Below are 15,811 nucleotides of genomic sequence, written 5' to 3'. Positions count from 1 at the left end.
TTAAAATGATAAACTTAGCTGTAAGCTGCAAAATAACACTCAGTGTATATGTAAAAGATTAAAGTTAATATTTGCAAAGTTTGGAGGTCTACTACTTGTCTGTGAACCCTCCAGATAGGCAATTAATCTGTTCATTTTTCCAACAGGTTACTCTTGCCCTTAGGGATTGAGTGACACAGTAAAGAATGTTCTGCCCTGTCATTACCCAACTGATGCCAGTTCATTATTGAACTCTGTGATCCACTGTCACCTTGCAAAGAGCTCAGGTCCTTAGCAGCAACACCCATCTTAGAAATGGGCTCTGTTGTCATCAGCCTGTTCCTGCAAAACTGGTCATAGAGTAATGCGAGGGAGACAATTGTTCCTTTTGAATGTACTGGGAACTCTGCAGTTCCAGGACAACTGTGGTAGATATCTTGAGTAATACATAAGGTTAAGTTTTAGTGGTTTTTTTTGTAAGCACTAACTCCACTAGTAGCATAGCTCTCACATCAGTATATCAGTATCAGTATCATTATCTTATATACAAGATAGACAGTATATATATATATATATATATATATATATATATATATATATATATATATATATATATATATATATATATATATATATATATATATATATATATATATATATATATATATATATATATATATATATATATATATATATATAAATATATATATATATATTAACAAGAGTATAATATAACCCTTTAATGTTTTTTGTAAGCATTAATTCCTCTAGTGGCTCTCACATCAGTGTGCTGAAGTATATACTTATATATATTTCAAAGAGTAATGGGTTCTGTTCTGGGAAATTTTTGAATTTGGTTTTCATAAAATGAGGTGACAATGTTTCTTTAAATTATCAGTTAAATTATCACAGTTACTTTATTTTAATTTAGTGGTAGAACAGCAGTGTTTGTAGCCAACTTTTGACCAAAACAATTCACCCATTGTTTCAGAAATACGCATCTAGTTGCTGTGAAGGGAAGTAGTCTCAACCTTATTTTATAAATGCTTTTGCTGCAGCAGAAGGAGAACAAGCAGAGCCAGATCTCCTGCCAAACTGGTGCTCCTGGCTTATTAATACAGCACGGAACAGTTTTTAAAATACTCCTTTCTGCACACACTCCTACTATACACTTCCTCCACTGGCTCACTCTCTGGCTTTTTTTTTGTGATCATAACAAGGCTTGTTCACTACCTAGTTTAGGGGCCTTACTGGAGAAGAAGCTCCATCGCGACTTTGCTGGCAAGTTGAGAGGCAGCCACGCAAGGATGCACTTTAAGTAGAATGACAGGGAAGAGAGAGAGGCAGATTAAGACTAGAAAGAAAAGGAAAGAAGGAGACAAAAAAGGAAGACTTACAGACAGTCATGGAGTCACAGAGATAAATACAATAGGGTGAGAGACTCTGAGAAGGACAAAGACAGAGAGAAATAGCCAAGGATGCAAACAAAGCATCGGAAAGAAAAGGAAATGGTGGGTGAAAGAGAGAAGGAGTGAAGTTTGAGAAGCAATGAGAAGCAGCAGCAGAGGATTCCTCTATACCTGTAGAGGAGATTAAGGGTCTGCATCCAGGGTGATTAATGGGCTGGCCGCTGATTGCTCATCCCCATCTCCCTCCAATGAATAATCACCACCCCTCCACTGTCAAAGAGAGAGCTCTGTGTGTGTGTGTGTGTGTGTGTGTGTGTGTGTGTGTGTGTGTGTGTGTGTGTGTGTGTTTGTGTCTGATAATATTTTATACAGTATATATACACTATATGAATATATTTAACATATCAGTGTGTTTGTAACATAGATGATATATGTTCAAATAGCTGCAGCCCAATTTCAGAGAGCAGTCTTCTTACTGAATGCACAGTGACACACCAAGATCATTTGTACTAACTGTGAGCTCCCAGTGGGAGTCCTGTCTCCCTACATGTACCGTACATACTCACCTGTGTCATTAGGACATTATAAAAAGCAGTCGTGTAGTAAGAACTTCAGTAGTTTTTACCATTTCAAAGAGATTACATACCCAGCAAAAATCTGTAAAACAATGTATAAACAGAGCATCTTTAGATTGAGGTAGTCTCTTTCTGAGCAGAACGGCAAAGATTGTGTTTTACTTTTGATGTTGCTAACCTTTTAATATATGTGATTGTATTAGACCAATATGAACAATGTTGCAAATCAGTAAGCTTGTCTGCCTAATGGAATTATTGGTGTGTGTGTGTGTGTGTGTGTGTGTGTGTGTGTGTGTGTGTGTGTGTGTGTGTGTGTGTGTGAGCGTTTTGTTTGTTAAAAGCACCATACCATTTAAGTGCAGTCAATTTACCATAAGATTTTATACATATTACCTTCTCCCTCAGCCTTCTCTTCACAAAAGACATGTACCATGATGCATTCATAAATAACCACATTTTTACTAAACCTTATGGCCTTGTTGGACATGATGGACAAGGTTTTTCCATTATCTTTATATTTTGGACATGTGAAAGATACATTGGTGCACATATATAAGCACACCTTTAGTGCACAAACACAACCTACATTTTTTAAGCATCACCTTTTTATACTGTATACTACTTTGTTGCATTTATTGCTTTTGGCTTCCAAGCATTTTTCCTGATGTTACAACACAGGAAAAGATGACGATGGGAACCAGCATGTGTCCCTGTGATTGGAAGCGCACTCTGTGGTGAGGAACCTGTGTTTAACCACAGCCAGACACACAGTACTATTATGTGCTGTATTGCCTTGTGGTCTAAGATTACCTGTTATTATGACTTTTTGGTGGTTGCATAGCAACAATGAGAAAATCCATTTTTCTTCCTGTTGAAACGTGCCTTTAGTTGAGGGCTAACCCAAGTGCAAGCATGACACCAGCACGAGGTAACTCTGAATCTAATCTCGCTTTGCCAGACCCTCCTCCAAAGCGTTCTGGAGGAAGGTCTGGCTAGTCCACATAGCATGTGGGGATAGCAGGAAAACGTGCTCCGGTTTATGGCAATTTCTTTAACCCAATCACAATTGTCTTGAGCGATGCTAAGCACCGGAGAAGAGCATCGGAGCTGCTGTAAATTAGGCTCGGAGGGAACTTGTTTTGGTGGAACATGTGTACGTTTAAAAGTTGTTTTAATCATGCAACATAAAACTCAGATTGGACAGATAGTCTAGTTAGCTTTCTGTATTTAGCCTGAGAATATTTTCATTTTTCATTTCAATTTGCATCACAATTACTGTGTCATATTGGATATTATCTTACAGTTTGCAAAGTACCCATACCAGGGAGATTCAATCAAAGAGTCCAATGATATTCTGTTTTGCCCTTCCTCAATCAAGCATTCTCTCTCTAGCTCCTCCTCCTCACGCTCTGCCCCTCTTCTTACTACATTTCTAGTCTACAGTCAGGGTGGTATGTGTCCTACCCTCTAAAAAAGTCATGGTGTTCTGCTCCTCTGCTTTTTGGCTTGATGTCTTACTCCAGCTCACGAGGGGCTGGTGTCATGAAAGTGGAAAGGGACAACTCTCTCAGCTGCAGTCTTGAGCTCACCGCATTAGTTATTCCCTGGGAGATCGTCTACGTGCTCTGCATCAAATTTGTCTCTCTTCCTGTCTGACATGCACACATATTTTTACTCCTTCTCTTATGCCCCTATGTCTTCTTGGTCCATCTTTTGGCATGTCTTTTTTTCTTTCGTTTTCTTATTTGCTCTCTTTTTACCTGTATGATATTTTGTTCCTCTTTTCCCTTTTTGTCTTTTTCTCCTTGCATGCACTGGTTTTTATTTACCCTATTTTACTTTACTTTAAGTACTTTTTATATAACTCTCCTTTTCTCTGTCTTCACATCTTTCTACCAATATTTACCTTGCTCCCTCTTTTTTCTCTTTTTCATCTCTCCTCCTCGCTTTACTCACACTGTACTGTAAATCCCTTCAGAGCTAGATACTTAAACCTCCCTGTTGGCCCTGTCAGCCCGTCCATAGCACTGTTTGCAGGGCTGATCGATTATTGGAGCTCCTGAATTCCCCTGAAAGTCAATTACTAACTTACACATTGGAGCTATTTTGGGAAAGGGGGGGAACTGTAGGAATCATTAACTAGATAATGTCATGACAACCTTCCCCAGCCAACCAGAGCAGAGCACGCCCTGCCTGTGGATATGCAATTTGTCTGGGTCATCTGAGAATTGCGCAGAACATGGGAGGATGTTTGAACAGATTTAGTGTTGCTCTCACATAAAGTGGATGTAATCTTTGTTGATTGTTGCATCTTATTTCATTCAATATCAGATATACCATGATGTTTTGCCTGACTGCATGACATTTGATCTGTATTTTATGTAGGCAATGTTCTACATTAGCTTAGTAAGACAAGATTCAACTCTGATGCATTTGAAAAATTAGGCTCATTGTAAAAGAAAATTCTCCTCCACCAACAGGATTGCTGAACAGACATGTCACAATAAAATTAGACATATCAAATAAACACAAATTTGCAAACAATGTCTTACAACTATTAAGATTCTTAAACACAAATATAAAAAGAATACTTTAAAAGGTTGCAGGCATGGTAGTGCACATCTGACTTAAAAAAAAAAAAAAAAAAAAACGGGAAAACATTATTGCCAATTTTTAAAAGGAATGTTGAATAGTCGTATCTGTTTGTGGAATTAAAACTTAGCCTCATAAAGCCTCGTAAACATTATTAAAGGGTTCTGTTAAATGTAACTTTTTGTCAACACTAGACCGACCTGTAATCAGCAGATGGCGTTTTTTAATTGTACAACTGGAAAATCTTAACAATTGAAACATCCCTTATTGACATAGACCAAGGAAAGTGACATAAACAGCAATCAACAATTTTTCTAACTTATATTACACGCTTATTTTTCATCACATTTTTTCTCTCTTTTCTTGGTCATGTACCTTAGTGGGTTACGTCTGGATGGCATCAAGATTAATTCCATGGTGTCGGTATTAATTTCACTACTAGTCCATCTTTCATGAAGTTAGATTTTTTTTACTACGGCCTTTCTTCCTAGCTTTAAATTGAGGACTAATACATCAGCAGCAAGATTGAAAGCTTAGACTGACCTCATATGAATGGTTGGCAAACTGTTGCAGAAAATATTTAAACACAGCTGCCCATTTTGAATAGATGGAAACAGTTCCTATTTACATTTTGTATGTACAGCAGTGTTACAGCCCTGCATTGTGGACATAGAGGTGATGTCATCTTTTCACTGCTGTGTAGTAAAGTAAAGGTTTTAGTTAATAAATAAATATTTTTTTCCTATGTCAAATCAATGTCTCAAGATAAACAACAGTGTTGTGGCAACACTTCACTATAGCTGTTAAAATCACCACCGTCCTTCAGTGTTTTATCTGCCAAAATCTATTTATTAGGTTCTGTTTCTGCTTCTGCTCTGACTGAACTTTGAAGAGACAGTTCTCGACATCAAACTTTTTAAGCTGTATACCTACTTTTATACCCAAAAAGAATCAACATTAAGTTGTACTAGATGTCCATCTGAACAGTCAACTGCTGCAAAAATACATAGCAAACACAACGTACTGCTTCCATGTACTGTATTATTCAATTTAACGTGAGATTTGGTCTAGTCGCAATGCACAGTACCACCCTAGAACCACCCCTCCAAGCCATGTCAGATCAATGTGCTTCATCCCTCATCCGTCCACATGGCACTCAAAGCCTGTTCTGCCACCCAAATTACTGCTCTGCTGAATTATAACTTTGTTGGACCTGGCAGTGTACTGTACCCAAGGCATTCTGAAATATCACTGACAGACCAAGCTGTCAACCCGGATATATCTATCACCTGGAGAGCTATGTGAAACAGACAGCTAATAGCCAGGGGTCTTTCACAACAGCGTTTGTTAAAGTCTGGATCCGGACAGGAAGTTCCCCACAAACATGTCAAAGTCTGTTAGCCAACTTCTTGAAGTCTGTTTGGACAGTGAACTAGTTGTCTACTTTATGAGGGTGTTGAAACGAAACACTGTTGTGATACTGGCTTTATCACTCTCTGCCTCTCAGTCATCAACTCTTCAAGTCCAATCTTTATATTTATATTTTCTTTGTACTTATAGATTTGTGTGTCATTGTAGGTTTGATAGAGCTGTTACATGTTTTCAGCACAAACACCACCAGGGTAGATTCATGTAAATTGCAGCTTAATTTGGGATCTACTGTGAGAGCAGCTCATTGTCCACTGCTTTGCGAATCATTAGAGCTAAAAGTAATAAATAACCCCCGCTGTGAAAGGATTTTTTAAAAATCTGACAGAAACAAGATGATTAGTTTAAAAAAAAAATGGAAAAGTCTCCAATAAGCCCATAAATGCTGGTGTCGGTATCAGTGAGTACTTGAGTCTATGCAACGATCTGATACCACGTAATATAGCCCAGAATAAAATCTAATTAAAAGTAGTTCATTCATCTACATTTAAATCCCTACAGGGATAGTAGTATACAGCTGTTAAAACATAATAACATATGATACACTGGTATGGGATCGTATTCGGTATCAGCCGATACGCAAGTTCAGGCATTCGTATCAGTAACAAAAAATTGTATCGGAACATCTCTTATCATTACGCTCTATTTCTAAAATCTTAAAACAACATCAGTAAAATAACATCATCACAATAACCGTACTCCATGCATTTTCTTTTTGTTGAGTAGAAGCAAATTTTATTTAGAATGGAATAACTACATTCTTTCCAAAAACCATAACGATCAGTACATTCATTGGCATCATCATATTTATTGTAATAATATGTCAGTAAATAGTTGTATTCAATTTCTTTGACATGAATAAATTTAGATAATATATGTTCAGGTAGACTATTCCTTGTATTCAGATTTCAATAAGATAATTAGTATGCATTACTCTTTGTTTGGTCTAATGTTTCTTTCGTGTAGAACCTATAAGCATTTACTTTGTCAAATACCAGCATGTGTATTATCTATTGATGTTCATTTTCCAAACATATTTCCCTCCTCCTTGCTCTTTTTTTGTTGTAGGTTTAGTGAGACAATTATTGGCGTATCTTTTCTTCTCTAAATACATTGGTACTAAACAGCCATGCAGCAGGGGCAGTTTATAGTATCAGTCCAGTAAAGCCCCCGTTTACTTGGATGGCTCCAGTTAGATTGCTATCAGGTGACTGTGTACGTATATCCTATCCAGCCCCAGCGTCTGACATATATTATGTCAGTGCCGACATGCATGAACTCCACATTCAAATAATATCTCACCGTGATCAGCATATTTATGCTTCTTTCCAAATTGCATACTGTACCAATTCTTTTTAAACTAAATTAAGACCAAAAAATTTGGGCACAAAGTATACAGAGAAATTGAAAGGAAAAATGAGAAAAAGACAAAGAATAAGGTGGTGTTGTAATGCAATGCAAGGTCATTAGAAATATTTGTTAGAATAGATTGCACCTACTGTATATCTTGCATAACCCAGATTGCTTCAAAACTTTTCCAACTGTTTTATGTCTAAAACTTAGGCCCAATATAAGTTAAAACTCACAATAATAAACGTTCAGCAGCTGACAAAGTTTCCAAACTGTAACCGTGACTCTAGATCTGGGCCCGGCCACACAGCTTGGCGACAGTCACTATTTATGGCTCCAAGGGGAACAAGTGAAAAATAATTCTTAATTTGCCGTAAAGGTGAATTGAATTGGATGGCCATTTCCATGAACATAAATTTCCCTTAATGAGAAGAATGATATTTGGCTAGCCTAAGTCCTCTGACACGTGGTCTTTTTTTATACTGAGTATCCTTCACTCCCAGACAGCTGTTTATCCTCCCTAGTCCACTAGTAATGAAATGGATGCTTGCCGCTTGGCTACAGTTCCACTACATCAGCACACTCATTCTGATTTGTGATTTTCTCTGCTTCCTTTTTTTCTCCTTCTTTTTCTATCTTCCACTTTTTCTATTATCATCTCTTATTTGCCTTTCTGTCATCCATTTTCTCTCTCCAACATTAATTTCCCTTCATACTCTTTACTATTCTAACAGAGGTTGTCCAGCTAAGCCTGGCAGAGGACCAGTGGATCAGTGTCTCCACGGTAACAGTGGGCCTCAGTGCCGTCCTTACCTGTGCCATCCAGGGTACCCTGCGCCCGCCAATCATCTGGAAGAGGAACGGCATCATACTTAACTTCTTGGACCTGGAGGATATAAACGTGAGTGCATATTGTTGTTTTCTTTATCGGTTTATGCAGTAGTTTGTCACTGTTGTGATGATGGAGGGACTGGAGTTGATGGTGACGGCTACAGAATTCAACAGGAAGCATGGTCAAATATGCACCAAACAAGCATCCAGTTTGCCTTTCTAGCACACACACAGTCCGTACAATTCAAATTCACAAATTTGGACGACCGCACAAGTCTTCATAGACTTGGACAGATAATTCAAAAAAGTTCAGCATGGAAACCATGAAGAAGGAAAATAGTAACAAAAGAACAAAACATCTAAATTCAAGGAAGGAGATCAGAAAACAGTTTTACGCCCCGGCTCTCTCCGTGAAACAGTAGAATTATAGCTTGCTCAGTACTTAATGAACTAAAGGGCCATGCTCCTGTTAAGACACATCTGCACAGGTGACAGCACAGCGCTGGCCTCGCTTTACTCACCACCGCATCACAATTCACTAATTGCATGTTAATGAGCGGCCTTGTTGATCCGCTGTGATGATGAGCCGAAAAACAATGTCAAGTGTTAAGGTGGAGACTGGAGCTGAGGGGATGGCAACAGAGGTCCCTGAGGCTCTTGACCGTGCATAATGAATTTTTACAGAACACAGTGATTTGTGTGGAGGAGGGAGAGAGGAGCCCCATCTGTGTTTGACTTTCTAAATCAAAAAACAAACAAAAATCCCTAAATTAAATGAGAGAGATAACCTCAATACTTTGTTGTGTGTGCAAGATAAATAAAACATATTTAAAGGAATTTGTCAACATGAAGTTTTTGTGACCAGTTGGTCAATTTAGCTTGCTTTCTCTTGTACAAAGGATATTGTATTGTCATAGACTTTCTGGCTAATTAAAGATAAATAAGCCATTAACTAATGACAATGTAGACCTCCAAATAAAGTACCCAAAGTCTGTGAAGGGTAAAAGATAAACATCCAAGGGGGTTGCTTGGATCTGTATTTCATATGGATGAAGGAAGGAAGTTTAATTTTAGATGTTTTAGATTTAGGTCTAAATGTACATTCCATATATACAGTATATTAATAATTTTTCATGAAGCACATGTTATGTGTTAATATGACTCACTCACATACACTACTACGCTCCATAAATGACGAATCTTTGAAACAACATCTGAATAGTAAAATCTTAGGCAGGAAGAGGGTGACAGAAAGAAATGACAAAAACCAGTGAACGCGAAATGACTACAGGACTTTTTCTTTATTCTTTATGAGCTTTGCTTTTTTCTTTTCTTACTTCCCTGTCAAAGTCCTTTTAGCCCACAATTTTCCTCTGTTGAAACAGGCTTGTCTTCAGAAGTGTAATTCAACAGTGATGGACATCTTTTTGCATTCTGGCATATAATCCCAGAAAAAGCTGAGAGCTGAGCCTCCATTACAATCAGTGTCATTTGTCTGCTTTCTTATAGTCTCTTTCAGGTCTTTGTTCTCCGTCTGTCTCTCTCTGCCCACCTTCTTATCCACTCAGTTGTTTTTCAATGTGTTTCTGTTTTTTTATACTCTAAATCAGAAGTAGTTATTTTTACATTTTCAGTAGTACTGTGTTCTCCAAAAAGGAGCTGCACTGTGTATATTGAAAGGTTCAGCAGGTTTCACCGTGAGAGTGAGATTGGAAAATAATTGCTCAAAAAGAAAATGAATAATGTATGTTTCTTTTATTAAAAACAATTACCACACTACTTTTATTTGCATGTACAATGCTATCACTTGGTAAACATAAACTTAATGTGGCTCTTTATTTGAAAGCTGATGTTTATTGCATCCCCATTATTCAGTGTATTATGAAAAAGCAATGACGATAACCATCGGAAAATAGGTTAAAGGAGACATTGATGTAGTGCTGCATCTGAAATGTAAAACTTCTATGAGTGACTTGAATTGTATTAAATTGAATGTAGCCACAGGCCATCTTCACATATAATTCTTCTACTGCTCGTTTCATTATTAAAGCATATAATTTAACCTGAATAAAAATTAAAAGCCTGTAGTTTTCTATTAAAATGTTAATGCCAACTACATTTTACACATACAAGCAATGTGTCGTCTGCATTTATCCCATCCTAACCAAGCAGGCAGCCATAGTCTAGTGTTGGTGGACCAACTTGCTGTTGTAATGCCAGTGCCTACTTCAAGGGCAATAGCAGGTGTTTTTAACATGCATGTCTTTGTGGTAGGGGGAACCTGGGTACAACATAACTTTTTTCTGTGCTGACCCCTTGTATAACTTTACTGGCCCAAATAAAAAGATGTAAAAAAACACTTTTCCAAATTGTGGATTTATTAGTCAAATATACATTATAATGATACAGCCAAACAACAAACAAAAATACCATTCTTCATCTACAAATATGAGTTCACACAATTGAGTTGCAATGAAGTTTAATAATGTATAGTTGTTTTACAGTAATGCTTGTTTTAATTTACTTTGACAGGCCAGAGTGAGGCTAAATTTCACTGCTGCCTTCCATCCCTCTTTGAAAACTCCCAATATGGATGATTGTTATCATGAATCAATAGTGTGTATGTTGGGTACATGGTTTTATAGGCTTTATGTCAATTATTCTTAAATTATGCAACAAAGCTAATTTGCCAAAATGTTATAAAGAGTGGACATGCTGATCAGGCAAATATCAGATATTTAAATTAAACTTATTCTATTCAAGCCAAAAAGCCATCTAGTAACAAGTGTGTTTCCTCTTCATGTTTATGTTGTAGGAACCTGAATATTTCCCAGCCATCTTTACTTGGCTATTTTTTCCGTTCATTTTGAAATGATTGTTTAATTTACAACAGCATTTGAACGCAGCATTACTTTGCAGGTAGCTGACGTTAGCTAGTAATTATTAGTACAGCCGCTCCCGGTGGTCCATCCTCTTCACTCCCAGTCTATATCTATCTAGGATATGACTTTGCAGTGTTGCCAAGTCCGCTTACTATAAGCGACTTTGGGCTTGTTTTTCTTTAAAGTTGCCTACAAATATTGGTATTCGCGGGTCGCAGGTTTTTTTGGGCTTGTTCCTAAAGTGTAGTTGCTTATTTGGGCTTGTTCCCAGCTCCACAATAAGTTTTCAAGCAGTCAGATATTTTCTACATGTTATTTAAACGTAGGAGTTTGTCTTGCCTGTCCCCTCGGTCTCTCCCCTTTCCCCATACACACTGGAGACAGCAGCGTTATTTCCCGCCCACTTCCTGCTTCTAATTGGCTCTGCCCCAGATGGCAACGAGTACTAGCCAATCAAAGGCAGAGCAGGGCAGTATGTTGTTTTTCTGGTTATGAAAATGTGTCGCGACTGATGGTCACTGGACTGTGGGAGAGTTTTTGGAGGAATAGATGCCCGGAATAAGTGGGTGAAATAGGGAAAGAAATGTAACAAAGACTGGGAGAAAGAGAAAAGAGTATAAGAATGGATTCAACCCGTCGTGGGGAACAACTCAAAATCACTGTAAAAAAAAAGTGTATATTTGATATCCCATCAGTTTTCTAATGTTAAATTATGTTAATAGGTGGTTCAACTCCCTCCTGTGGTCATTGTCCTAAAGCTCGGGTGGAGAAAATAAATAAACTCTACTGTGTGTACAGTTTACCAATCTGTCCACATGGATACAAATTGACAATTTGTCCCTACGGATTGTAAAGCCGTGCACACAGTTTATTTATTTTTCTCATCCCGAATTCTTAGGGGGGCTCCGTAGAAAAAGTTGCTTGTTTTGTGCTTGTTTTCACATGCCTGGTTGCGTATTTGTCTCACGAGATCTGGCAACACTTTGCCGGGAGGAGAGCACACAGCTGCTGCAACTGGGGTTGCAACTGAGGGACCACAACATACGCCAATATTACCAGCTAGCTCCCAGTGAAGGAGGAGAACGGCCAGCAGCAGCTCCAGTCTGGCTGGGTTTGATTTGCTGCAGCCGCTGCTGAAGGTCCAAAACATATACATACTTTTTTGTGGCTGGGGCCGCGGTCGTTTGTTGACGTTAGCAAATTCCATTTCTAATTAACGTTAGACAGGGCTGCACCTAACATTAGCACCAAATCACAAGAAGATGACTTGTGACTGTAATTGACTGACTGACTGGCTGGTTGATTGACTGGCCAATCAACTTGAAGGCAGGCTGTTTTATTGGGCCCGGGCCAATGGTTATGTCGAACCTGATTTTAATCTGTTGCATGAAAACGTCAGATTAGCACAAAGTGAAAGAAATAAAACAATTCTCATCCTTACAATTTAGTTTAATTAGCAACAAAAGCGTAGTGATTTAGCTCACAATATGAAGTTAGAGTCGGAGGCACCTCGATTGATGTTTTGAATAATTTCTTTGTTAGGAGGCAGCCCTACTTGATGCCCCTTTTCTCACAGGAACCACAACTAAAACTTACAAATTTAAACTAAATGATATTGGGCATAACCCAAATGACCCATTCAGTTTTAATTGCTCTCACTGGTGTAGTTGTACCTCTCACCTTAATTGTAAATTCAGAACTTTAAAGGCTGCCTAAACTCCGTCTATCTGACAGTACAACAAAGTCATTTCACATTTTTGGGTCACAATGCAACCCTCTAGCCCTGAGAACTAATGCAGCCTTTTGTGGTTTACATGTTACAACAGAGCTACATCAGGGCATCTGCTCTGCGACTTGGTGGGACAGCAAACTATTTAATGCCTTAATCCGCCCTAAGCTGTGGCTGGAACCCCCCGATGACTGCTGCATACTGCACCAATAACAACCAGCTCCATTCATCAACCTAATGGGCTTTATATTTTTAACCCTTGCTATTTATCAGGCTGAGGCAGCGTGATGAGGGGAGAGAGGAGGATCAAATTCCCAAACGCCTGCTTTAACTCAACAGGGAAACCATTGATTCATGGTCTCTCTTCCCTTTCACATCACTCTTTTTTACTCTTGTCTTTTCCCATCACTCCCTGCTGTTGAGTGCCTTGTCTCTCCTCTCCCTGCTCTCTCCAAGCATCCTTATGTATTCTATCAAGCTACCTTCATTTCCCCCTCACTCCCTGTGGCTCTTTCCTGCACCCCATTCTTCACCACTATTCCCCCTCCTACACCTCCTGTTCTTCCTCTCCCTTCTTTCCTCAAGTTCTTCATCCCTCCCTCATCATCTTCTTCTTCCCATATTGTGCTTTTTCACCACAACCCCCTCTGTTCTTTCTTCAGTTAATGTTTTTCTTAAATTTGTTACCTGTATTACAGGACTTTGGGGACGATGGCTCCCTGTACATTACCAAGGTGACAACCATCCACATGGGGAACTACAGTTGCCATGCCTACGGCTATGAAGACCTCTATCAGACGCATGTGCTGCAGGTGAATGGTCAGTAGTGATTAATTTCTTACTTACAGTACAGTGGTGGACTTAATGCTTACATTTTTTTGTGCAGCTCTGTGGTTACCCAGAATTAACCTACTGCTTTCCCTGCTTAAAGTTTAAGAAAAATCTCAAAGACAATTAAGCCAACATGCTGTTGATTGAAATGTCGGGAAACAAAGGATATCATAGATACAGTACATTGAGTGCAGCATTGTCAAATTGTATGTGGTTGCCAACCTTTTTTGTCCAGTGTACTCCCACAGCCTTTTCATAAGGCCTTAAGTGCCCCTCAGTGTGCCCCATCCATATTTAAAAGACAAGAAACAAGAAAACACAGTTGCTGTGGTGGATTCTTGACACGTTACACACGCAGGGCCCAATCTTGCACCCAGCGCAATTGACTTTGTACACCAATGCATGTATCATTCCTGTTTTGCACCCAACGCATAGCAGTCTTTTTCCTCCACAGACTCAGGTTTGTAAATTAGAAAATGAACTTGAGCTCCCGTAGGTGGTTCAGCAAAAAGCGGAGGCGTGTTCCGGAGCAAACATTCCCTAGTGCTATTTTGCAGTTTCAGAAAATAATTCCGCACAGACCAGGAAAAACCTAGTCTAAAGTCGGTGGCGCGTTATTCAGATGCTATTTTAAGGGCGCATGCTTGGCCGTAATGTAGAGTGTGCACACCACACATATACTTTGCCTCTCTCATCTCACGTACCCAGCAGTTCCCAATTTTGCAAACCATAAATAAATACAAGGAAAAATATGAACTTGTTTTACACATTTCTATGAATCGTGGATCTGTTGATGACATAAATGAGGAACTATTAGAGAACTTATACCGATGTGATGTTGAACTGCATGTGCCGATTTCACTTAACCCAAATGCAACAGCACGAGAGAGGAGAGATAGAAGAGCTGCATTTTTTATAGTGAGGTAATCTCGCGCTTGCTTTTAAAGGGATTGTGAAATAATGCTCTAATTGGTTTATTGCACGCTACGTCCAAACCATACCTATGAGTAATGTTGCTACTTCAGACCAACCCACTTTAGATTTGCTTCGGGCAGCAAGAGTCATATATCCCACAACAATGATGGCAACAGCGCCCGGGATCCGCCCACAATGCTACTTGTGTTTGATAGTTACGTTTCAGATCATTAAATTAGGTCCTACAAAGTGGTTCGGTTAATTGCAATGTTGAGGCTTAGTCCTTGTCTTTTTTAAGTAGATTTGGCCAGTTTGGCCAAATGTGCTATTGTATTACTACCACTATTACATGTTACGATGAAACACTATTTGTAACTCTTTATGTATTGAAAGGACTTACTGGGGCTGTCAAATGAGCTGCAGTGTTAATGCATTGTACGAACATTAACATAAAAAGTAAGTAAGCATAATTCTGGTTTACAATTAGTAGCAGATACAATATTGTCATGTGTCCTAACTCAACGATTATGAGAGTTGTTTGTGATTCTTGAGTCTTTGATTAGTCAGTTTTACTTGTACTTAATTAATTAATTAATCTGCCCAATATTTTCCTGAATAACTGAATAATTGGTTTTGTCTATATAATGTCAGAATATTTTTTTTTAAATGCCCATTACAGTGAGATGATGTCTTAAATATTCTTGTTTTGTTTGACCAACACTAAGAACAAACAAAGGTATTAAGTAAACTATCATATATGACAAAGAAAATCATCAAATTCTCACATTTGAAAAGCTTCAACCAGGAATCTGAACATTTTTGCTTGAAAATCTATTTTTATTTGATTATCAAAATGGTTGCAGATTCATGTTTTGTATCCATCAACTAATTGAATAATCATTTCAGCACTTGTTTTATTATTATTATACAGTGTCTCTCTGTTATGTAGATGTTCCTCTATAATGAAGCTATACTTTAGTACATGAGAAGTTAGTTGTAAAAATGATGAGGTTGCCTACAGGTAAAAAAAATCAATGTAACAGCAGTGTTCATACGCAACACTCACAGGATCACAACTGTCAAAGCATTGAATCAAAGTGACTCTTTTGCCATGAAAAAGAATATACCTGAGGCTGTAAACTAAAAAAGCCTGTACACAGCACATTCAATTCACTGCAGTGGGGATGAGCTACTTAAGCCAAAATACATCTAAAAACTACACTCACCGGCCACTTTATTAGGTACACCTGTCCAACTGCTCGTTAACACTTAATTTCTAAGCAGCCAATC

At 38.3% G+C, this 15,811-nt stretch overlaps 1 protein-coding gene and 1 long non-coding RNA gene across 3 annotated transcripts in view; one reads left to right on the top strand and one right to left on the bottom strand.

Moving 5' to 3' along the window:
• fstl4 (follistatin-like 4) overlaps window positions 1-15,811 on the top strand; it is a 196,147-nt gene that overhangs the window by 152,605 nt on the left and 27,731 nt on the right. For both annotated transcript variants that reach the window (XM_034889955.1, XM_034889954.1), the window contains exons 7-8: window positions 8,068-8,234; window positions 13,474-13,594. In XM_034889955.1, the coding sequence (XP_034745846.1) occupies window positions 8,068-8,234; window positions 13,474-13,594 (288 nt within the window). The remainder of the gene's footprint in view (window positions 1-8,067; window positions 8,235-13,473; window positions 13,595-15,811) is intronic.
• LOC117955441 overlaps window positions 4,908-15,811 on the bottom strand; it is a 12,537-nt gene continuing 1,633 nt past the window's right edge. The window contains exons 2-3 of the long non-coding RNA XR_004659045.1: window positions 6,407-6,409; window positions 4,908-4,917 (exon numbers count right to left, since the gene is read on the bottom strand). This is a non-coding gene — a long non-coding RNA (uncharacterized LOC117955441). The remainder of the gene's footprint in view (window positions 4,918-6,406; window positions 6,410-15,811) is intronic.

The sequence above is a fragment of the Etheostoma cragini genome, chromosome 13, assembly GCF_013103735.1.
Source record: "Etheostoma cragini isolate CJK2018 chromosome 13, CSU_Ecrag_1.0, whole genome shotgun sequence".
In the NCBI taxonomy this organism is placed as follows: Eukaryota; Metazoa; Chordata; class Actinopteri; order Perciformes; family Percidae; genus Etheostoma; species Etheostoma cragini.
The sequence above is the reverse complement of the archived record's forward strand: the minus strand, read 5'-3'. Positions and strand labels throughout refer to the sequence as shown.